This window comes from Vidua chalybeata, chromosome Z (genome assembly GCF_026979565.1).
Source record: "Vidua chalybeata isolate OUT-0048 chromosome Z, bVidCha1 merged haplotype, whole genome shotgun sequence".
Taxonomy (NCBI): Eukaryota; Metazoa; Chordata; class Aves; order Passeriformes; family Viduidae; genus Vidua; species Vidua chalybeata.
This window is the reverse complement of record NC_071570.1, coordinates 371046-393640: the sequence shown is the minus strand read 5'-3', so window position 1 is coordinate 393640 and position 22595 is coordinate 371046. Positions and strand designations below refer to the sequence as shown.

Sequence of the window (22595 nt, the reverse complement as noted above, 5' to 3'; positions counted from 1 at the left end):
AGACTTTCGGATATTTATTTGCATTACGCTTTTGAAATGTACATTCCATTGAATGAGAGCTGTAGGTCATAATTTTTACTATAAAACCATTTCAATAATTAGCTTTAGTTCGGGAGGGGGAAGTAGATAAAAGTGAAACATTCAAACACCTCAACTTGAGTAAAGAATGTGCAAATGTAAAGAGACTCATAAAACCACTTTTTACACTGTAAGAACTGAGGCACCCGCAACTGAAATACATTCCAAGTGATTGATTTCTAGTTATCCATCACTGACTGTGTCCAGAACTGAAATGAATAGCTTGTGCCAGCTCCAGGGGCAGCTTCCAGAGCTGAGATCTATTCTGATTCCTAATCCAGTCTGACACTGGCTGGAGTTTATCACCAATGACATCCCAGCTTAGCTGTGACAGCTCTGATGGGAGCATCCAGGGCCCTCTCCAGGGCTGAGCACCCCATGTGCCATCATGTCTGAGCAGTTCATGAAATGGAGCACACAAGTGAAGTCCCTTTCAATGACAAGTATGAAATGTAGATACAGTTTTATACCAACATAGTATTAAAAAGTGAAAAGTCTGCATTCCAGGCATCACTAAAAACGGACACTGCTGGGTTTCCATTCCCAGCACGTGTATCCTTCACTGTCATAGAGAGCTCTCACACAGTAGCTCCACGGAGACCTCTTGGCCCTTCTGTGCTCCCAGGAGTCCAAACCCAGAAACTTCTGTGATAAGACATAAAAATCTTCACATCCTTATGCCAGGCGGTTAAAAAGATCCTGAGTTTGTTCGGAACAGTTTTGTGCAGTCGCTGTGACAAACGGCTCCTCCCCAGCAGGCAGTCCATCAGCTTGTCTCCCGCGTGTCCGCGGAGCCCGGGCTGCCGCCGGCCAGCACGGCGTCCAGCGGGGCGCGCCGCTTGCGGATGCTGCGCCCCGAGGCGATCAGGTCGGCGTAGCCGCGCTGGTGGGAGAAGGCGTAGGCGGAGCGGCGGGCGGACACACCGCGGCGGAACGCGCTCTGCCGCCGCTTCCACTGCTGCTCCTCCAGCAGGTACTTCCGACGGTTCCTCTGGATCTGCACGCACGCAAACACACGGCGGGTCGTGCATCAGGACAACATCACCACAGCCGATCTGTTTTCATAGCTCTGTGCTGTGTGCTGGCTCGAGGCAGAGCAGAAGTAGCCAAATCTATCTCCTACACTCTTGGCACTCCAGCCCAGCCTAAATTAAACCCAAACTGGGGCCCTAAACAGCCTCATGAGGTTTCAGTACCAGTGATAATACCAGATCTCATCCAGGCACACGAGGAAATAGCCCCCACTGAGCTGCTGCCTCTGGCCAGCCTTGCGGCCATTCCTCTGCCCACGGGACCCAAGCCTGGCTTATGTTGCTCTCCCAAGGGCACCATCACTTACTTGTCTCTACTATTATCATAAAATCCCAGAATGGCCTGGGTTGGAAGGGACCTTAAAGCCCATCTTGTCCCACCCCCTGCCATGGGCAAGGACACCTTCCACTAGCCCACACCTTAGCACTGACACCAGCCCCTGTAAATAAACACCTGCCATATTCACCCAAATAACAGATTGCACTCACTTTATCACTCTCTGAAGGCCAGATTGTCATGAATAAGAAGCGCTGTGCCACTACAGGCAGTAGGCAAATAGCAATGGATAAAATCATGGTAAGCCAAAGGTATGGCTGCCGCAGAGCATTCGGAGCAGTTCCTGGGAATAAAAGGAGCAAAAGTTAATTTATGACAAAGCTACATGAGACAGGACTGAGAACCACAGGACGAGGACTAACCTGTGAACTGAAAGCCAGAAGGGAAGAGAACATGGATTCCAGCACTGTGAAAGTCAAATGTGATTCCAAAGTAAAGTGCAATACTCCCAAATACTGAAAAAGCATTAACAAAAGTCCAGTAAGACATATCCAGGCCAATCTAAAAGCAAACAAAAGTGCCAAATGAGTTTCTTAATTCCAAATAATGTCAACTACTTTTTGCATGTTGCTAGTGGAGAAATTTGAACAGTGAGCAGAGAGTGTTCTCAGAACACCAGAGCTCAGGGAACCAAGCTTACTTGCCTGAAAATTGACAACAAATATCAGAGAGGATGCTGCTGTGACAGCAAAGGACTGATAATCTGCAGGGGCTTCTCCGTCTTGTCCCATAGACTTCAGGTAGGCTCCATACGGGATGAAGAAGATGATCAGTGAAGTTACAGCTCCATGGAGCAAACTTATAAAGAACTTCTTGTAGTTGAAAAGTAAATCTCTCTGACCCAAAACATAAAGTCTGGGGAACCGAAGGCTCAGTTTGTCGCTCACATCCTTAATAAAGAGGAAAAAGAAATATAAAGTTGTGAATCGTTGTTCTCAGCCTGAGCTTTGGAGAGTGAGAAGCTGAACTATACAGTGTCCCAAAGAGAATGGCAGATCCCTTTCTCTTTCCAATAGCAGGGATTTACACAGAGTAAAGCAAAAGGAAGACATTCTTAAAAGCCACAAAACCAAACCCCTCTTTTTTCATGGACAACCAGTGTAACTTAAAGACCTGGTGGTAGGTGCCTTTGGATTCATCTGTTGTAAGAACATGGAGATACCTGATCGAGCAAGCCAACAAGCAGGACCGGGAGGCTGGAATACAGCACGTTGTACAGCGTGATGAACCAGTCCTCGTAGGCTGTCTGCAGCAGAGGGGGAATTGCAGGACTTAGTGATTTCATTTTATTACATCCTTCCCCTCCAGTTCCTGAGAAAACTCACATGTGCTGTACTACAGCTTTAAATTCCCTGTCTCGGTGTTCACCCAAAGGCAGCAGCACCTTGGCTCAAGACTCTGCTGAAGTTCTTTAGTCTGTGTTAAGTTGCCCCACTCCTTCCAATTCTTCCTCTCTGTACAACAATGACCCTGACTTTAGTGCTCTGGAATCATACCTAACTGCTTCTAACTAACTCACTCAGTACTCATCACATCCTCTTGCAGAAATCACTGGTGACAACTTCACATTCCTGGCACTTCCCAGGTTAAGCTTTTGCTGTTCCACACTGACAGAAGCATCTGCTTGTTGTTATCCCACATGAGCACACCTTCCTACCTGGGCAGAGAAGCCGTTGAAGAACGAGTACCAGATGTGGACCAGTGTGAAAGCAAAGTTTTTGTAGAAGAAGTATCTCAGAAACTTGCACATCCTGATGTACGACCAGCGCCCGTGGACCAGCAGCAGCCGCTGGAGGTAGCGGAACTGTCCGAAGGAGTAGTCACTCGACATGACAGCCTGCATCCCCTCCTGGCCACTGATCCCAACTCCGATGTGGGCAGCTGGGTGAAGGAGACAAACACCACACACTAGGTTGGACAAAGGGACAGGAACGTGATCGGGGCCATTTCTACTGTCACCTGGACTCTCTCAGGGCTTGTTCTGTCAGAACGCACCTGGGAAATTTGACCAAAGGTGAACCAAGCGATGAGACAGGGTGAGTAAAGTCCTGAACAAACTGGCCAGGCAGATTACAAACACCCCTGGGACATAAACCCTATCCTAGATGTTTTTTCCTCACTTGCATCTCTTGGGAAGCAGAGCAGGTACAATCTGGGATGGTAATGCCACCAGGCAAGGGGCAGCCAATCTACTGCTTTGGTCTTTATATTACGTTTCTGTAACACACAGCATGAGGAACAGATTCCTGCTCAGGGAATGTCTACAGAAAAAAAAAAAATAGGTCAGGAAAAGCCACTAACCATTTCCTAAAGTACTTCCTCAGAAAGGGAAACAGGCACAGAAGCTACAAGCCCCACGGCAGCAAAGCAGATGGAAGAGTCTTCTGACAGAGAGGGACAGTGGAGAGACCAGGAGCAGGCCAGAGGAGATCTGTCCTAGCGGGAGAGCTTGACAGCCGCCTTACTTTTGATCATGTTCACATCATTGGCCCCGTCCCCGATGGCCAGGGTGATGGCCTTCTTGTACTTCTTCACCAGCTCCACCACCATGGCCTTCTGCTTGGGTGTCACACGGCAGCAGATCACAGCCCTGCACTCGCAGGCCAGGTCAACAAAGTTCTTCTGCTGCTGCTCCTTGTAGGCCTCTGCCCTTCTCCTTTTCTCAGTTTGCTTCTTCTTCTCTTCTGCTGTTCTGGGGAATTTCAGTTTAAGTTTCTTTTTCTTCTTTTTCTTCTCCAGCAGGATTTCATTCTGTGAAAAATATAAAACTTACTATGTTCCCTTCTGCACCATTTCCAGTCCTACTCCGGGCACTGCCTAACAACACACCTGAGGTCATTATGCTCCCAGCATCCATTTCTGGCATTTTAATGAACTGCTTGTGCAGACAAAGGAACAGAGTCCTCAGTGAGAGACACTGTTGCCTGGTGGTGCCCCAGAATCCCAAACACTCGGAAGAACAACAGTTTGGGATTTGTACATACCAGCCAGGAGCCAGTGATGATTAGAGCCCGATCTCTGCTACCCTGGAAGAATGGCTCGTTCATTCTGAGAGAGGAATGTGGACTGGATCCAGCCCTGTTCCTCTGGTTTTCCAGCCTCGTTTGAAGGAGAGCACTGGAAAGAGAGTTAGAAACTGTTACCGAAAAGTCAAGGATAAACTTTAAGCTAGGTCAGTCCCAGGCTGAAAATCCTGAAAACTAACTCCTCTGTGTTTTCACTTGCCTGGTATCTTCTCCATAGCAGATGGCCGTTTCTTCTGTTAAGAGTTCACAAGAAAATCCAATATTTTCAGCAGTTTCTACAAAAAAAAAAAAAAAAAAAAAAAAAAAAAAAAAAAAAAAATTAAGAGAGAAAAGTATTTCTCAAAGTTCTGCCACAAGTAATTGTTAGGAGCAGCCAGAAGCACCTCAAGTGCTCTTAAGTCATTTCTGATTTATGTTTCAGTATGAGAATTCCATTTCAATGCCACAGCGTAGATGAACAGGAAAACATCCTGCTGCTTTTAGCTGTTTGGCTGTAAGCAACCCCACCTTTTTTGTCACCAGTAAGCACCCAGATTTTAATGTCTGCTTTGGAGAGTCTGGAGATAGTTTCTGGAACTCCATCCTGCAGTTTGTCTTCAATAGCTGTTGCACCAAGCAGCTGGAAGACATTTGAAATACAGGTGGTTAGTAGCATTGAAACATGTTTATTTTAATATAAGAATTTAAATGTATTTAAAATGTACAGCTCCTTACAATCAAGTTTTTTTCTATTTCCTCATACACTTTGTCCAGAGCTTCATCCCGGTGACTTGTAGCTAAACTGGCCTCCACAAACTTTTTATTCCACACTTCAAATTCATCCTGGCTTATGTCTCTATAGCACAGGCAGAGTGTCCTGAGAGTTTCATTTGCAAAGACCTGAAAAATAATTAAAAGCACACAATTCTGCAAAAGAAAACTCTTCATTTGCAATCCAAACATGAGGGTAAGAACATGAGCATTTGACAAATTTGACAGAACAAGTCCAATTTTCAGAACTAATTGCAGGTTTCCATTTGTCTAAATAATCTCCTTTTCCCAAGCTATTAACACTGTTGTCAGAAGGAAACAATTTTTGTTTTTAAAAAGGCATACAAAATACAAACATACATCAAGCGCCTCTTCTGTGGCTTCTCTCATTACATTCCTGGGGTGCAGCCGCTCGTAAATCACCGTATCAGCCCCTTTGCAATACAGCCTGATATTGCCACCAGACTCTCTTACTGTGGAGAGAAACAGCATAGTTGGCACCCTTACATAAAGGAATCATTTCGGATTGGATTTTTCAGCCTACTGCCAAGTACCAAAGTACAAGATGGCGTTTCTTCTTCAGTGGGCTCAAACGTGCCCCAGGAGTGTCACACAGCTGTTAATTCTTGACCCCAGCTTCCTTTGCACATCCCTTTTCACCCCTAAACAAGTGACCTTCTCCACGCAGGCTGGTGGCAATCAGCTTACCAATGACAGACATCCGCTTCCTGTCGCTGTTGAAATCCAGGATGGCCAGGACATCGTAGGTCCTCTCCACCCCCATCTCACTTATGGTGATGGTGCTCTGTGTTCGGGAGAGGAACACGTACCCGAAGTTCCGGGCGGCCGTCACCAGGGCCCCCTCGTCCGGGGAAGCTGCCTGGTAGTTGAGCTGACCTGTAGGATTGCAGCCAGGATACAGCTGAGGCTCCAGCTGGACACTGCTGCAGCACCCGCCAGCAGAGCACACAGACAACAGGGACCATGACCCCCCAGTCTGTTACACGTACTTCCCAAACAGGATCAGTCCTCAGCCTGCTTCCCTCCACATATTAAAGCAAAACTCCAGATTTTCTACCTCAATATCCTAATTTCTAAATCCAGTCATTGAAACATTTTCAAAAGAAGCTCCCAAAGACACATCCTTGGCCAGAGACACCAATACAGTGAGTGGAAACAATCCCAAAAATATTAGGAACAAGGACAGGACACTGTTGGTTTCATGGAGACTTCATAAAGATGGGAGTAAAGCAATATTCATATTCCATGTTTTAATTGAATCTTCCAAGCCATGAATTCATGAATTCAATAGCTGATCACTGCTACATTTAGCTTTGCTTAATTTAAAAGGGCAGCCTAACCCTCCTCCCTTATGGTATCAGCATTAGTTGCAGATCTCTCCCTTGTGGAACTGGATTTGAAATATTGTTTTCTGCTACACAAGGAAAACAAAATAAGCAAAAGCCATACTCACCATCAGAAGTGTCAGCCATGACTGTGTGACAAATAGCAAGCAGAAAAAAGAACTTCTGGATTTCTGGCTCCTTTCCAGACTTTATTTGCTCTATCAGATAGTGATCATAGAATAAGAACTTTCCATCTGCGTACACATTCCAGCTGAAATCAACTTGCTGCTTAGAAAAAGGGGAAGAGAGTCCGAGTTACCACAGGTGCCGTTGCTTTGTGCCCGCCCACATCTCCGTGCTCTGCCGAGGGAGCACTCCGTCCCACGGCCCGGGACACCGCGGTGGCTGGGATGAACCTACCTCGGGGTGGCTCTGGAGCTGCCCCGCTGCATCCCGGCAGTCTCCTGCAAGGCAAGCACCCGCACTCAGGGGGACCAGGCGCAACAAAGCTTTTACAGCCCACCACAAGGGAAAACATATCTACGACATGTACTGCCCTGGGACTGGAAGGAAAGGAAGAGGGCAAACTGCTGCTCACACTAAAATGTCCTTGTCTGTTTCTTGACTTTGTCCCCAAAGCATTTATAATGAAAGTAAATTTGTACAAAAAAATGTGCAAATTACCAATTTTCAGCTTTTTCTGAAAGCTGAGAAGTTCCCACTATAGTTCCTTAATTTGCAATTTGTATGTGGGAAAATCCCAACAATTCAACCCTATGCTTTACCCAGTGCCAGGTCTAAAGTGTGGAAGTTCACTTGGAACTAAGAGAACTTGTATGTACCTGATCTCCAACAGGTATTAAAATTCCTTCTTTGCACAGGCTTTGCACAACTTACCATATCTCTGCCCATTTATGCAACACTTTTTAAAGGTCATGATGTTCTGTGTAAGGGTTCCGGTCTTGTCAGAGAAGATGTACTGGATTTGCCCCAGCTGCTCATTCAGTGTGGTGGTCCTGGCCTTGGCAGCCGTGTCCTTCTCGGGGTAGTACATCTGCAGGTCCCAGTTGATGAAATAGCTTTGGCCAAAGCGAATCACTTCCACACTAAATGAAAGAGAAGGAATGTTCTCACTCCCAGCTGCAGCTCACATTTCCACACAATGACACCTCCTCAGGTGTTGCCCTACCTCACGTAGAGGGAAATGGGCACCATGGTGTTGAGGACAATGATGTATCCCCAGAAGTTGAGGAAGCCCCGGTAGGCAGGGCTCGAGTCCTGTGCATCGTAGAGGTACCAGGAGGAGTTGCCAATCTGCTGCTCCCAGTAGGTGTGTCCGATGGCCAGCCCAGCTGACAGCAGGATAAGGACCACGATGATCTGCAGGACACAGAGAGGCCTCTCACACTTCAGAAACGTTAGCTCGACTTAAATCCCAAATCCCCATGTTCCAAACAGAATATGTTTGGTATTTGTTCCATGTTCCAAACAGAATATGACAGTTATTTGTGAGGAGAAATGGAGCAGACATTTCCCACAAAGGCACATTTCAGATTTCCTCCTACTCCATCCCAGCTCAGCAGGCCAGAAAAAAGTCAAAACATATTTATTACATACACACAGGAAGAAGCTGCCTATCTTTGCATTCACTATTCACTTAAAATCTGAATTTTAAACAAAAAGGCTTACAGTATAAACCATGTAGTTCATAAGGGAGTCAATTTTTGTCCTTTTAAATCTTGTCTTTCCACTATTTTTCATTATTTTTGTGTCAGCACCTAAAAATAAAGAGTGAAAAATTTAAAAAAAAAAAAAAGGGAAAGATAGGATAAGCAAACACATGTCAGTATTACAGTTTTACCAAACTGGGACATGAAATACAGTTGGTGTCTATAGGATGAAGATTCTTTTTCATTCCACAGGTATGCTTTTAGTGGGGAAATATTCCACACCTGCAAATATGACCATTCCATGGCAGAAGTCTGTATTCCTGATCTTACAGCCACGCAACAAAATCTTATCAGCATCCAGGGAATAATTTGAATTTCTCCAGGATAAGCTTCCTGTAAACTTATCCAGTCGATTATTGGGTTCTTCACATTCAACCAGACCTAGAAAATGTGGAGGAGAATGTGTTTAATGTACAAGTTAAATCCAAATGCATTGACTCGTACCCACCATGGAAGTAGCTTTACTTTACTTTTATTGACTTGCAAACGATTTGAGCTATGTTCAGATAGAGTTAGGTGTGGAACTGTACCAACCATCAAAGTCTGCCAGGGCACTTTCTTCCTGAAGGTGTCTGTGTGTCGCCTCTAGGGCCATTTTGAATTTTAAGTTGGTCTCCCTAAGAAGAAAGGATAAAAAGGTGATTTTATTGAAACCATGGATACAGGAGAGAAATTTAACATAATTAAATTAAGGTACCACTACTTCTCTGGGCAACCTATACTAAAGTAAAAAATAAATCCATGTCCTTCTCCCTTTCTTCCTATGCCACATTCTCCAACACTTTTGATGTGTTTGTAGCACTCCAGTGCACAATTTTTAATGATTCTTGAATTGTGGGAATCAGCAGCTGGATACAGTTCCCCAGGTGTGGCTTAACAAGCAGACTCTAATGCACACAATCCTTGCTCTTTTCCTACTCAGCCCAAATTAACTCCAAGACATCCTTAAGTAGAACCTTACCCATCCAGTTCAGCTGTCTCCACATAGCACAGACTGTTTGGTTCTGAGCTGGACAGCAGCAAAATATCAGCCTAGAAAACAAATAAATAGACATCTAATAAAGCCAGGTAAAGATTCCTACGGAGCTCTCTTGAAACATGAAATAAATGTATCTGAAGCACTTACAGGAACAAAAGTATTTTTCTTCAGACGAATGATATCACCAACTTTAATATCTTTCCATTTAGTGGCTTTGAACCTAATACCAAAGATAGTTTAATAATTATTACTCTTTAATCTAGAACATGATGCACTCTATAAATTTGATAATACTGAACTTTCCTAAGGAAAAAAAGACCTCTTGGTGTGCTGTGGGTTTGCTTCTCAGAAACTGCAATTTAGTTGAGGGTCTACAGCTTAGAAGTCAACCTATCTCTTCTCTTCCCACTTCACCTAGTTATGAATGCCTGTCCTTCTCTCCAAAGAAATTGCTCTTAGCACAGATTTAGTCCCAGATAATTAATTTTAAATCACTCCTTTAAGCAATTCTCTTCCAGCTTCAATTAGGTTTTCAGACAAGCAGTAGAGAACAGAGCTGAGCCCTTCCTATCATCCACAGCTTCAGATCTGTGGCAAAGCTTAGCAACAGGGCAAGGATCATCACTTACAGAGCTCAGAGAGGAACATACAAACCTTCCATCCTTGATGACATCACATGTCCTGTTATTGACCTCGTTGTCCATCCTGTGACGAGCCTGAAAACGGAGCAAAGAATGTACTCCCTGCTCTGTGCCACAGCAGGAGAAATGAGCTACACTGGGAGGGTTTTGCTTTTTGTATTAACAGAACATGGTTCTTACAATGTCATCCACCAGGTCTTTGACTGCAGTTATTCCCAGCACCAAGAGCAAGGGCACCAGTGTTGTGTACCATGACAGGGTAGTTATTTGAGGAATCGACTACAAAAGACCAATAAAATCAGGTCAGTACGGGATCATCAATCAAATTTAAATCAGAGATCTTTCACAGTTACCTGACTAGAGAAAAAAACAACACATCAGAGAGAATTTTAAGTCAGGTTGTGAAAATGAACAAAACTCTGTGGGAAGAATTTGGTTGTTATACTACTTAGGAATCAGCTTCCCTTTAACAATTGCACTGGCTCCTACAGTCTGATGGTGCTTCTGATTTATCATCTTTTCTTCATGAAATTCATGAGCTCTGCAATGAGTTCATTCTAATTCTGTGCAACTAGCTCATCTGGATTTGTTGCAGGTGTCTGTTATGATGGGTTTGGTCTCTGCAGTAGTTCAGATAATGCCCCCCAGTTCCCTGACAGGACAGCATTGAATTGGGTCATAAATATTACTGAGCTCAGATTCCCTTCACAGTGAGTACTCTCCATCTGGCTTACCTGCAATATGAGAAGAACGAGGAAATAGAAGTTGGCTGCTCTCTTGAACTGTTCAAACAGATTCAGAGGTAAAAAAGTGATGGGGTTGTACTTGTATGTCTTAATTGCATTTCCCTGTGGGAGAAAGCCAAACATCAGTCGCACAGCAGAGCTTCTCCTTCCAACACAAATGTACAGCGCATATTTTTAAGTTCCTAATTCTCTATCTCACCTTAACCACGTCTCTTGATAGACGCTTGATTTTCCATTCCAAAACCCCAACCCAGTTATTCTTCCCCCACTCTGCTGGAAACACTGAGGAATTGTGAACGGTGGCTTTTACACCACTCGCCAGCCATTCCAAAGACCTTACCCGGATTAAGGAAGCATTCACCCGACAATTAGCACCTCACTGGGATAAAACCACTTACCGCATATTTGCTTTTCTTGAAGCACAGGAAGATTGTTCTCTTGAAGCCCGGCTGGTCATAGAAGCGCTGGTCGTTTGCTTTAACTTGCCAGCTGCAGTCTGGAAGGGACAAAAGGGGTCGAAATGTATTGTAAACACGAGGGAACAAATCTGTCACTTTCGGGTTTTCTCTCAAATCCATATTTTAAAGGTAATTTCGACTGAAACAAGGTACCTGCTTTATAATACATATCCTTTAAAAAAAACCTTTTCAAGACATTTCCAGGCTGTTAGTCTTTATTAGCAATTCAAGTACATTCAGAGGTAGGGAGAAGAGTTGCTTAACATTTCAAAGCTCTGTGGAACACCTGCAGAGTAATATTTATTCATGCTAAATTCCCTTCTCTCCCCTCTTTTGGTTTGCCTCTGTGACACCCGTGAAGTGCTAAGCACTCCAACCCGGGTATCTGCCTTGCTGGAAATGAAGAGGTCACTTCACCTTTTGAAGGCAATTATTTGATTTAACCACACTGTGCCATGGTTTTCATTCTCACCCATTTAAAAAATACAAATCTGAAGCGCTCATTTTATTTCTTCAGCCACCAGTTTTGTTCGATTGTGAGAAAACTCAGGAACAGGAATTGCATCCATCAAGTAATTTTCTGTGCCAGCTCTTTCTCGGGCCACCGCTTTCCCTCCCAGGCCCTTCAGCTCCCATTCCCTCAGCCTGCAGCACAGACACCCGGCTGCCCACAGCCACACACTCGGGCCCTGCCCACATCCTGGGAACTCCTTCCCCAGGTTTGGAAGCCGGCTCCCGACAGCTCTGCCTGCCTGGGAAGGATGACGCAGGCAGGATTTTGAAATGCAGCTTTCCTGACTCACCGGCCAAGCATCTCCCCCTGTCCTCCAGCCCACAGTGACTGTCCTAATGGGTGCTCTTCCTGGTTTCATGAGATCCTCTTCACCCGTGGACGGACGGGGTGAAACTCCCAGCGGCAGAGGCGTGGGCAGGGCTGTGACTAACACTTCAGAACCCAAATCCAAGTGCAAAGGCGTTTTTTTTTTTTCCCCCACCCACCATAGAGCAAATTCCACACTGACATATCTGGACCTTTCCTGTGACTACACAACTGTCATTTCCAGCACCCTGGTTACAAACCCAGAAGATAATAGAGAAATATTTATCTCGAAGAACCATGTTTTGAATTAAATATTATATGCATGAATGTAGAAAGTTACTAAGTTTGTCAAAATGACCGGGCATAAAGAAAAACATAACATCTACATAAACATTTCTTTAACACATTCCAAAAACATTGCAGTGTTGATAAAACTGATGGAAAACTGACAAATTAGGTCTGAGGTAAAACCTGCAGGAAGGAAGCTCCTCAAAATTACTTTAAAGTGTGGTACTAACATCTAATATTTGGCAAGCTGCTTTGGTAATTCATCAACTTTATGGATGTCATCATAAAAAAAATCTTAAACTAAATATCTGACGGGTGCTTGTAAAATGATAACATGTAACAGGTGGTTATGAAATGAGAGCTGATCAACTGTTCCCACACAAACAGGAAAAAAATCTGTATAAATTACTTGGGCTCTGGTTACATTGAAAATACTCGTGTTGCAGCATTAGAAAAGGGAATTTAGGGGAGCTATTGATATTTCTGGGTAGAGGTTCAGAGCAGGGATGCCAGAAGGACTCCTCCCACTGAGGTTCTTACGCTGGCAGCAGCCACAAGCTGTACCTGCCGGTTCCTTTGAACTCCTCCTACTCACCTTTTACCTTTCAGGAAACTCATGAGGCTATAAAATGAGCATTGCAGTGGAAATCTGCTCTGCACAAGCAGAAATCCAGGGAAAACACTTACTGAGCACAACAAAATGTTTATGCTGGAGCCCATTTCCAGAGAACTGGGAAACCAAGTACCTGAAGGTCTGTCTCAATGGCTCCCAGAGCACAGGCCATGTACATCCAGGGCCTGCCTTAATTAACAGGAGGTCACCGTGCAGCTCATTATCTTTGCGCAAGGAGCAGTGGCACAGAACTGGGCTGCAGGTTGGAATGAAGCGGAGTTTCATTCTGACATTTGTTAAACTGAACTGCCACCAATTTACTCCTCCAGAGTCAGATAAGCCATTCCAAACCTTACCTGACAAATAAACACAGAAGTCCAATCGGTGCAGCGGCTCAGCCTCTGCATCCAGCATGGTGCACTCCCCAAATCAGGTTCATGGTGTTGTTACCTTTTCTCCCAGGATCTCGGCTCTCCTCGGCATCCCTGCTGGTCTGGTTGGGTCCCGGTTCAGGCCCAGGCTGCCGACCGTCCAACTCGTCCTCTGTTTCGTCGTCACTGTACGGCACCACCTCATCATTGGGCTGGGAATCCTCCTCGAAGGTGGTCTCCGAATCCCGTTCCGAGATCATGCTGCTAGCACCCTGCCAGCGTTTTGGACAAGTTAGGGAAAAGAGCTCATGTAGCAGGTGCTGGAAACCACATCTCTGGTTTTACTCTGCTGGTGCTGCTCACCAGCTTCCCCAGAACAGCGCAAGCCATGGGCTTGGTTTTCCAGCACTGAGCAGAATCAGGAGGAAGCTTTTGTCCCAGCCAGCCCTCCATTACTGTTCTGCTATGTGTAATTACACGCTGCAGCCCCAGGAACACCGTGTGCTCCCGCCGCAGGATGTAGGAACTGGGAGCACACAAACACATCTCCAGTGGCATTACATCATGCCCTAAGGAGCCACAGGAGCTGGAGCTCTGCTTGGCCACAGTGGGACACAGAACCGGGCATGGAGCGGCAGGTCAGACATCCAGGATTCGGGTCACACAGCTGATCCTCCATCCCGGCCTGCACAGCCTCACCCGAACCAGCCTCTCTTCCTCTCTCTTCCCATGGGCTGCACATCGGTGTTTGTCACTGCAAGATCCCACACCTCGCTGTCCAAACACCCGAGGACACCAGGGGATGCATTTTGGCTCAGTCCTGAGCTGTGTCAGAGGAGGGATGAGCTGAGCTATGGCCATGCCCATGTGCCCTTCAGCTCTGGATGTCTCCAGCCATCGCTGGGTGTGATCCTAATCCTGAACTACACATCAATTCCCAGCTTGCCCCTTGACCTGCCTCACCACCATGGCATTGCGTTTGCTAACAAACTCAGCAACCAGCAGGGCCGGCACCAAACATGCTGACATCCCCCTCAGCTTCTGGTTTTGCAAAGCTGAATTGTCTCCCCTCCCTAATATCTCCTATAAGAGCGAGATAAATATTCCATGAGCACAGACTGTGCTCCTCGAGTGGCAGGCTGCTGGCAGGGAGCCTAAGGCAGGCCACGCTCCTTATCCGCAGCACCGCAGGGCCTGCCCAGCACAGACTGACAGCCCACAAAATACAACAAATCCACCAGGCTGAGTGTACAGGAATGCACACAACTTCTCCCAAGAAGCTTCTCTCCACACAAGCTGTTGGATGGTTCTCCCTGGTGGAATTACCCAGGAGTATGACAGCGGGTCACTAACACAGGTGTAGAACCTGAGACTTCTGTGACAGATCACGTTTTCCTAAATAGCCTTGGAGTTAGGAAATACACCTCAAGCTCCAATTCAGACCCCTGAATACCTCACTGTGATATTTTGGTTTATTTCTCCCCTTTTCTGTGCTTTAATTCTTTCTGTCCTGCTAACACCTCTCATGGGGACTGCTGGGAGGAACAAGTTCCTCCCACACACAGTCCCTAGAACACAAAATGCCACCAGATCTTTGACTGGCTCTCACTCTACAACAACTGAAACAAGCTCATATCCCTGGCACACAGAGATTTAGCTGTTAGTCCATTAAACTTTACTGATTAACTGCTTAATGATTAATGAACTAATTAGTCATGCAAAGGGGTAGATGAGATGTCAAAAAGATGCTGCTTTTGTTCTCCTTTACAGATGTGTGCCTGCGCGGCAATTCCTACAATGCCACCAGCAGTAGCCGGCGATGCTCACTGGGAACAGGCCAAGTGATCTGGGGTAAGGTTAAATTAACTGTAGTCACTTTCCCTCCTCAGAGAACTAAACTGCCACTGGAAAAACCTCGTTAAGAGAGGAGATCTCATTAAGTGTTACCCTGCAGGCAGCACAAGTGCTCTGTGCTGCGAGCACACCATTAGCATGCTGCAGGAAGCAATGGAATTGTGCCCGGGGCTGGCCGGGAGCCCGCGGAAAAGCTCCCACAGTTGGGAGAGAGATGAGAGCTGCTGTGGGACCCAGGGCAAAGGAGTCCTCCTCCCCTGACAGGCCGACAAATTGGTTTAGAGTTAAGTTTCTTGACACCTGGTCTGGAAGAAAAGGGCCGGCTGGGAGGGCAGAGCCGTGTTGGAAGTTCAGAGGAAGGTGGGGAGGGATCACAATGTGAAAGGGGAGATGGGAGGAAGCGACAGCATGAGGCAGCGGAGATGCCAACTAATCCCGAGGCAGCAGGTAAGAGAGGGGAGCACACACCCAGCAGAACCTGGATGCAGGATGCACCCAGCAGAAACTCAAGGGGAGCAAACATGGCAAGAAGAGAGAGGGTGTCACTACTGATTTTGGTCACTATTCTGAGGACTGTGGAAACAGTTCATGGAGGGCCTGAGATGGAACAACACGGTTGTTAAATACTGCTTGATAAAATACTCAGAGAACACTTTAAAAAGCTGGGTCTTGGCTGCATGGCCCTCATTTTCTAGTTCCTGACTTGACATCAGGGGCTTTCACACTGTTTCAGATCAGAAAACCTTACATTAACCACTCCAGTCTAGAGGAAGCGTCAGCTCACACTGCCTGGACAGGTGGGGAGCAGTGCCCAGCTCCCAGTTCTGCCTTCTAGCCTGGAAAATCCCACTGATCTAACAGCAGGATGGATATATGGGGAGATAAAGGAGATCAAAACAGTATTAGGTACAGGTTTAAGTACACCTGATCCAGTTTATTTACTAAAAGGGCAAATTTCACAGTGCTTCAGTAACTCAGGTTTTGTGTCTACTTCTGCCTCAGGGCAAGCACCAGATAATTTGGAATAAAGTAAACCTTGTAAAAACTCCACTTACTGCATTTGTTTCAAGGCAGTAAACAACAACCCAAACCAAACTTACTCTAAATTCTCATCTGGAGAGTCACTGCACATGACACTGCTGCAAGAACCTGGGGTGACTTCTTGCAAATCAGGTCATCACTCAAAGTGCCCTGAAAGTTAATGAATCCATCTAAAACAAAGGACATGAATAGCAAAAGGATTAAAATGCCACTAAAGCGGTTGTTTTGTGTTTATTATGGATATAAAGACCTACAAGCCTCACCTGCTGGCCACCACAGCCCACATCCTGCATGTTCCTTCCTTGGCACCATATTCTGCACTACCTCATACACTGTGGCAGTGCCAAGCTCAACTGCTGTTCAAACCTGGCCATGCACTGTTTTTCCAGAACACAACAAGATCAGTATTCTAAGCAAGAATCATAAAGCGAACTCAAATAGTACAAAAAGTAACTCGGAGACCCTTCTAAACTGCTTCAGGCCAATGGAGTTCAAATAGGACAAAAAAGCTATCGCAAGATGTTTCACTGATTTAACTAGGCATTTAAAAAAAGTACTTAAATGCAAAGCCTGATCCTCAGACACGCAAGATTTATTTCTTTACTAGGTGTTAATGGAGCATCCAGCATTGCAAAACAAAACCTGCTTACAGGAGGGCCGAATACAAACTCCCAAAACTGCAGTAGAAGCCATGTCTGACATCAGCCTCTGGGGTGGGGTTCCCACAAGGACCTGCTGGCAGATGCATGATCACTCCAATTACATTTTCCCTAAGAGACAGCAGTAATTATTCTGCCATCTTCAGCTGTCCCACACTGCTCACCTCGCCAGTAGCGGAGAGTCGGAGCCAAAGTGGGAACATGGACAAAGACAGCCTGGTAGGGAACAGCAACCAAGAGGAACTCTCAGGGCTGCCACCCTGGAGAGCACCCACAGGAGCAATCAGAGCCCATGGAGCGCTTGCATGGCTCCACCAGCACAGACACCCGTATTCGAGGGGCTCAGGTCCATATCCCAGCTTACACCCTGAGAGGTTTCAGACCGATCTTTCATCCGTGGGCACAGGATTAAGGGACGGCTGTAACAGCGCTTGAGACCTGAAATTTGGAATTGCAAAGAGAGCCCAGCGTCCACTCTCAGGTCATGATCCACCCTCCAGCCCAATAATGACCCAACTGGTACCAGTTAATGCTCCTAGAGTTACTTTTAACAGCCCCAAAGCACTGTCAGAAGACAAGGCCTCTGACAGCAGGATATTGCATTTCTGCTCTCCCCTCGGGGATCCCAGCCTAAGGCTTTGGCAGAGTATGGGCCTTCATTAAAAATGTGTTCAGCAACTCATCTCCCTGGAACAAGAGCTGCTACAGGGAAACAGGCAAATCATGAACTGGATTTGCTTCCAGTAGATGAGATGGATCACTGATTACTCACAGCAGATGTGAAATGTTACTGGTAACGAGTGCTTGGACAGGCAGATAGAAGGGTCTTCTGAACAGCTAAAACCTTCCAGGTAATCTTTATGACATTTTGAGGGGAAAGAAAAGAGCAGCTAAAATGGCATGAATCAGCACAAATGGGCCAAGGAAATAAGCTTCACTCCAAACACTACTAAGCTTCAGGTAGATTGCCATGTAAATTACATGCTTCAAGCTGATCAATTTATAGATCTATTTCACACACAACAGCTCCAGTTACTTCCCTGAATGACTACTTTACGGTAATTGAACACCCAAAAATTATATCTTGAAGGAAATTATTTCCCTTAGTCATTTGTTCTCAAACACACTGGCTGTCACATGCACCCTAAGAAAGGTAAAGCCCAGCTCCTGGGATGCCCCGGAGAAAGGTGAGCTCAGGAGTTCAGGTATGTACTTTGAGCCAGCTGAGGCTCGAGAGTGTAAGTAATGAAACCCAACTCCTGACCCTACACACCTTCCCTGCACCATGACCCTGGGAGCAGTTCCCACTGCCTAACATGTGGTGACAGAATCACCCCCAAAAGGTTAAAATCAGAGGGACTCCAGTATGGCTGCAGATAAAACGCTCATGGGGAAGTGATGCACCCTCACAACTCAGGACAGCACATGTCATATCCGAGACACCACACGTGATACCTGAGATCCCCACACAACAGAACCACCAAGGACTCCAGCTCTTTCTGCAAGGTGAGAAATCACTGGGGATCCTGTTCTGCAACTGACAGGTCCCAGAGGAGTCAGCCTGGCTGCACCATGGAGTGCTGCTGTGCACCCAGCCCCTCATTTTACACATGTTTTACACACACCATTTTTAAATACAAAGTGTATCTATTTGACTCACAATAGTACCTTAACACAGGCATCTACTACTGCTCTGGAGGCTGTACAAACTCGGAGAATTAAGGACTAATTCCAGCTCCAAGAGACTTTTGAATTGCTATTGTATGCAGCCAACCTTGCAATGCCCACAGATCTTTCCTTTGCAAGGAACCAACCCAGTCCTTCCTCCAATGCCCTAATAACCCCGATTACCTGCACCACCAGGAGGCAAACACCACGGGTAACACTCTGGCACCGCCAAGCTCTGAAAATCTCACTTTAAAAAGCTGCTCATGCCAACCCTGGCTGCAGGGAGGTGACAGTTCGTCCCCTGAACACACTGCAGACCTGTTCAAGCAAGCTGAGACACCAAGACCCTGAAACCCTCCTGAGGGAGGAGAGAGGGTACAGTTCTGTGCTGCTGACAAATGTTCAAGTCCCATCTTGGGGAAAAAAATTAAAATATAAAGCAGAGGCTATTGCGTACTCACCAGTGTAGCTACATATTAAAACTTGTGTGAAAATAAGTATGAAGGACTTTCCAATATAACTAATTTATCCTGACGAACCTACAGGATTTGACACAAGGAAGAGACTAACTGGACACCAAGAATTTAACAGAAAATCACTCCAAGAAAGAGACCCACAGCGTACAGGTCAGCTGCCTGAGGTTACACAAAAATGATTGAAGATGGGCCATTGCAGAAACAAAAATCATCATTTTCCCCATTATCTGCTCTAGGATTTCTCATTAACAGATCTGCAGAGTTCCGTCATTTAAAGTCCAAGGCAAGGCAAGCTATCTTTGCAGAAGATAAGAGGGTTGGTAACCTTTGCTCAAGCTGCAGGTTCCAGCACACACTGAAGGGGTTTCAGCCTGCCTTTTAGAGGGTGTTACCTTGGTCTCGAGGTTCACGTTATACAACAGCCCATATTGAGATTAATAGAGGAAAAAAGAATTCTTGTGCATGCTTAAACTGCATTATTTGGAGTAGAAGATTTTTGGAACTTCACAGAGAGTTTTTTCCCTAGCAATCACCATCACTATCAAAACCAGCAGGTATTTTTAACTGGACTAAATAAAGGTTACTTCCTGCTACCAAGATTGGAGATTCCATTAATATGCCTCTTCTGGCAGCATCTACAATAGACACTGAAGCCATTTTCTTAAACTGACCTTTATCCAATGGAGTGTGTGACTGAAGCCCAAACTGCATTACAGATGCTGGCACTGGCCACTCACAGAGAATCCCCTGCGTCCAGCTTCAAATCAGGCTCCATCTGCAATGAAACAATGTAGAAAATGGTTTATTGGCTGATTCCACCTTGTGTGCACACAATAACAAAAACCTATTCTTTAGAAAAGTCATAACATTAATTTACCTTGCAAAATTTCTTAGGCCGTTTGTTCTGTTACCCTAAGGTGTCTGGGCTCTGTGATAAACTTGTGGCTTGAGGCTGGTAGAGACCTCTCAAAGATATTAACAGCCACACCCTGTTTGTACAGTCATTCGTGCATCTTCCTATCATCATCAATTGTCAAATGAAAAACTTATTTCAAGTTTATATCAGAAGACATGGGGAAAACCCAGCACACGTTCCAGAGGGATTCTGTAAGCTTGCCAAAAAGCAGAGCCTGGCACCTGCCAAGGAGGGCTCAGAGAATCGGTCTGGATATCGTGCCCTTCACCCGGCAAGCAGAGACAGAGGTTAAGTGATTTGCCCAAGGCCATCGGGTAAGTCACTGACAGAGCCAGGGTTGGGTTTCAGAAGCTCCTGGCCAACGTCCTGCATTCAATTACAGCTGCACAAAGCATCTCATTTAAAAAGAGGCCTGAAAAAGCCCACGGCAGGAAGAACATCAAAACTCCTCGAATCTGAAACAACAACAACCAAACCCCTTTCCACATTTAAAAGCAGGCAGCACTTCATGCTCTCGGCCCTCAAACAACAGCCACACCAACAAGAGAGCAGAGAAATAAATCCCAGCTCATTTTAAAATAGCTTCACTGCAAGTGCCTTTTGGAATTCACCATCCCAAACTCCAAAGCAAAGGTCCAGAACATTTACACGCTGTCTTATATGGCAGAATTAAGTGAGAACAGTTTAGAAGTTACTGAAAATAATCTCTACGATAGCTACACGTTAACACAGAGACAAACAGAGGCCTGGGACAGGTACGAAAGCAAACAGACTCTAAGGTGACCACCAGTGCAGAAGCTGACAAGGAAAACTTCAAAAATAGCCAGATACTACACATCTTGTAAACCAGGCTTTGAGGACAAAGACAAATCAAAACGCACAACCAAACAGAAACCTGAGCAAGCCTGATCCAGCACAGACACTTACAGGGTGTTAATCCAGGGACTCACTCCAGCAGCAGCCACGCAGGTGGGGACTGCTCAAGGGCCAGGCTGCCACCCCAAGTCCCAGCGGCCCCGGCTCTCCACAGCCAAACACCCCGGCTGTTACTCATTACCAGCACCGGCCCCTGCCAGAGCTGCCTGTGCTGTTTGGCCTCTTCGGTTTCAAACCGCTCCTGCTGACACCCGAGCCAGCGGTGAAATGCTCCATTAGCTGCTCCATTCAGCACAGCTCCATCCCGACTCCAAGGAAGGGATGCTATTTAAGCTACTGCCACGAAGCACGAGGTAACAGGACCGAGACACCAATTTTGTTTTGTTTTGTTTTCCAGGCAAGTCACTGACCACACAGGTAACTGGCCCAGTATTTTCTATTGCAGAATTACTGTTCCTTAATGCAGAAACCTATTGCTGCTCTGATGACTGTATAAACATTGACCAATGAGTAATCACGCCACAGCCCTGAAGGCTGTTCTCATCATACATAGGTATGGGGGGGAAAAAGCCGGCAGTCGGGCAACCAGCCCAGGGCCACGAGCCGGAGTCAGTGCCCGGGGGGCTCGGGGAGACCGGAGACAGCCGAGCTGCCTTACCTCACCTTCCAGCAACCTCCTACACTTTCTTTAAACTTCAGACCGGAGAGACTGCGCTAAGTTCGACCATCACCGGCCGCACATCCCGCGGGTGGCAGCGAGGGGGACGCTGGTTTCCGCGGAGTCCCGCCGTGCTTTAAACCCTCCAAAACAACACGTCGGGGTCCCCGCTCCGAGCAGGTGATATTCTAGGAAGGAAAGAGAAAAGAAGGGAAGGCGTTCCGGGTGCGCCCGAGGTCAGCTCCGGCCCCACCTGTGCGGCGGGGCGGGGCGGGACAGAGCCTGCCCCGACCCCCGGCCCGCACCGAGCGCGGCACCTGCGGAGGTGGCACTGGACGGCCCTGGGGTGATGGATACATCGTGCCCCGCGCCACCGCCCCGCGGCCCCGCAGCCCCGAACTCCGAACCCCGCTCCGGCAGCCCCTGCCCCGCAGCCGCCGCTGGGCAGGAGCCCCTGGCCCCGGCCTCACCTGTGCCCGCGGGCTCCCGCTCGCTCGCTCAGCGCCTCCCGAGCCCCGCCGGCCCCGCGCCCGCCCCGGCTCCCTGGGAGCCGCCGCCAGACCGGCCGGACGGGTTCCCCCGGTTCTCCGGGCGGGGAGTAGGGGAGCAGGGAGGGGCTGCCAGGGCCCGCCCCGTGCCCGGCCCCGGCCCGACCCCGCCGCCGCCTCCCCGCTGGGGCTCGGGGGCAGCGGGACCCTCCGGCCCTGTTGGCACCCGCGGGAGATGCTGCCGTGCGGGACCGGGGGTTCCGGCACCCGCGGGAGGTGCCGAGGTGCGGGTCCAGGGCGCTCCGGAGGTCCCTGCTCTGGTGAAGCTCTGGTGATAGCTGGATCTCCCGCCTGGTGTTGTTCTAAATGACAGGATTGCTTTATCGCTCCTTTTTCAATGGGCTGCACAGCACTAGAGAGCTTTGGAAGGGCTACAGGATTTTACCTTTTGGCCTTTTAAAAGCTCCGAATGGACTCCTCGTTCCTAAATCCTTTTGAGGAAAGACTGGCGACTTGGGGGATGCACAAGAGTGATATTCTTAACTGATGGTTTTGCTCATTAATAAGCAGATTCATTAACAGATAAAGCAGTCATATTTAGGGATGACAGTAGTGCTGTTCTGCCATATGCACATTTGTTCACAAATAATGCAATTTAGGGCAAGTGGAATGCAGATACGGTTACTGATCTGATTAAGTATAAAAATCTGCAAAATTCTGTCTCTTAAAGTGATAATGGGCTGCT

General features: G+C 46.9%; 1 protein-coding gene and 1 long non-coding RNA gene across 2 annotated transcripts in view; one reads left to right on the top strand and one right to left on the bottom strand.

Annotated features, from left to right (window-relative positions):
• LOC128782338 (uncharacterized) overlaps nt 1-22595 on the top strand; it is a 29213-nt gene that overhangs the window by 2627 nt on the left and 3991 nt on the right. The window contains exon 2 of the long non-coding RNA XR_008428735.1: nt 14985-15065. This is a non-coding gene — a long non-coding RNA (uncharacterized LOC128782338). The remainder of the gene's footprint in view (nt 1-14984; nt 15066-22595) is intronic.
• Nucleotides 10-21481, bottom strand: ATP8B1 (ATPase phospholipid transporting 8B1). The gene is made up of 29 exons (XM_053932619.1): nt 21368-21481; nt 19584-19687; nt 13294-13486; nt 11063-11160; nt 10653-10766; nt 10099-10197; nt 9932-9993; nt 9425-9497; nt 9260-9330; nt 8833-8915; nt 8521-8679; nt 8258-8346; nt 7758-7948; nt 7466-7674; nt 6989-7032; nt 6697-6853; nt 5931-6119; nt 5583-5695; nt 5187-5351; nt 4980-5091; nt 4672-4747; nt 4431-4563; nt 3912-4197; nt 3104-3327; nt 2609-2692; nt 2091-2336; nt 1809-1947; nt 1599-1729; nt 10-1075 (listed from the first exon to the last, which is right to left on the bottom strand). Exons 3-29 carry the CDS (start codon nt 13472-13474, stop codon nt 845-847), a joined length of 3759 nt encoding a protein of 1252 aa, XP_053788594.1. The 5' UTR covers nt 13475-13486; nt 19584-19687; nt 21368-21481; the 3' UTR covers nt 10-844.

Bases quoted from the DNA above. Each gene is read 5' to 3' on its own strand.
- ATP8B1 (XM_053932619.1), bottom strand. From the start codon at position 13,474: ATGATCTCGGAACGGGATTCGGAGACCACCTTCGAGGAGGATTCCCAG. The intron at 5,092-5,186 runs GTAAGGAGCTGT...AATGTCTTCCAG, and splicing joins AAATAGAAAAAAACTTGATT to CTGCTTGGTGCAACAGCTAT. The intron at 1,076-1,598 runs GTGAGTGCAATC...GCGTGCGTGCAG, and splicing joins GGCCTTCAGAGAGTGATAAA to ATCCAGAGGAACCGTCGGAA.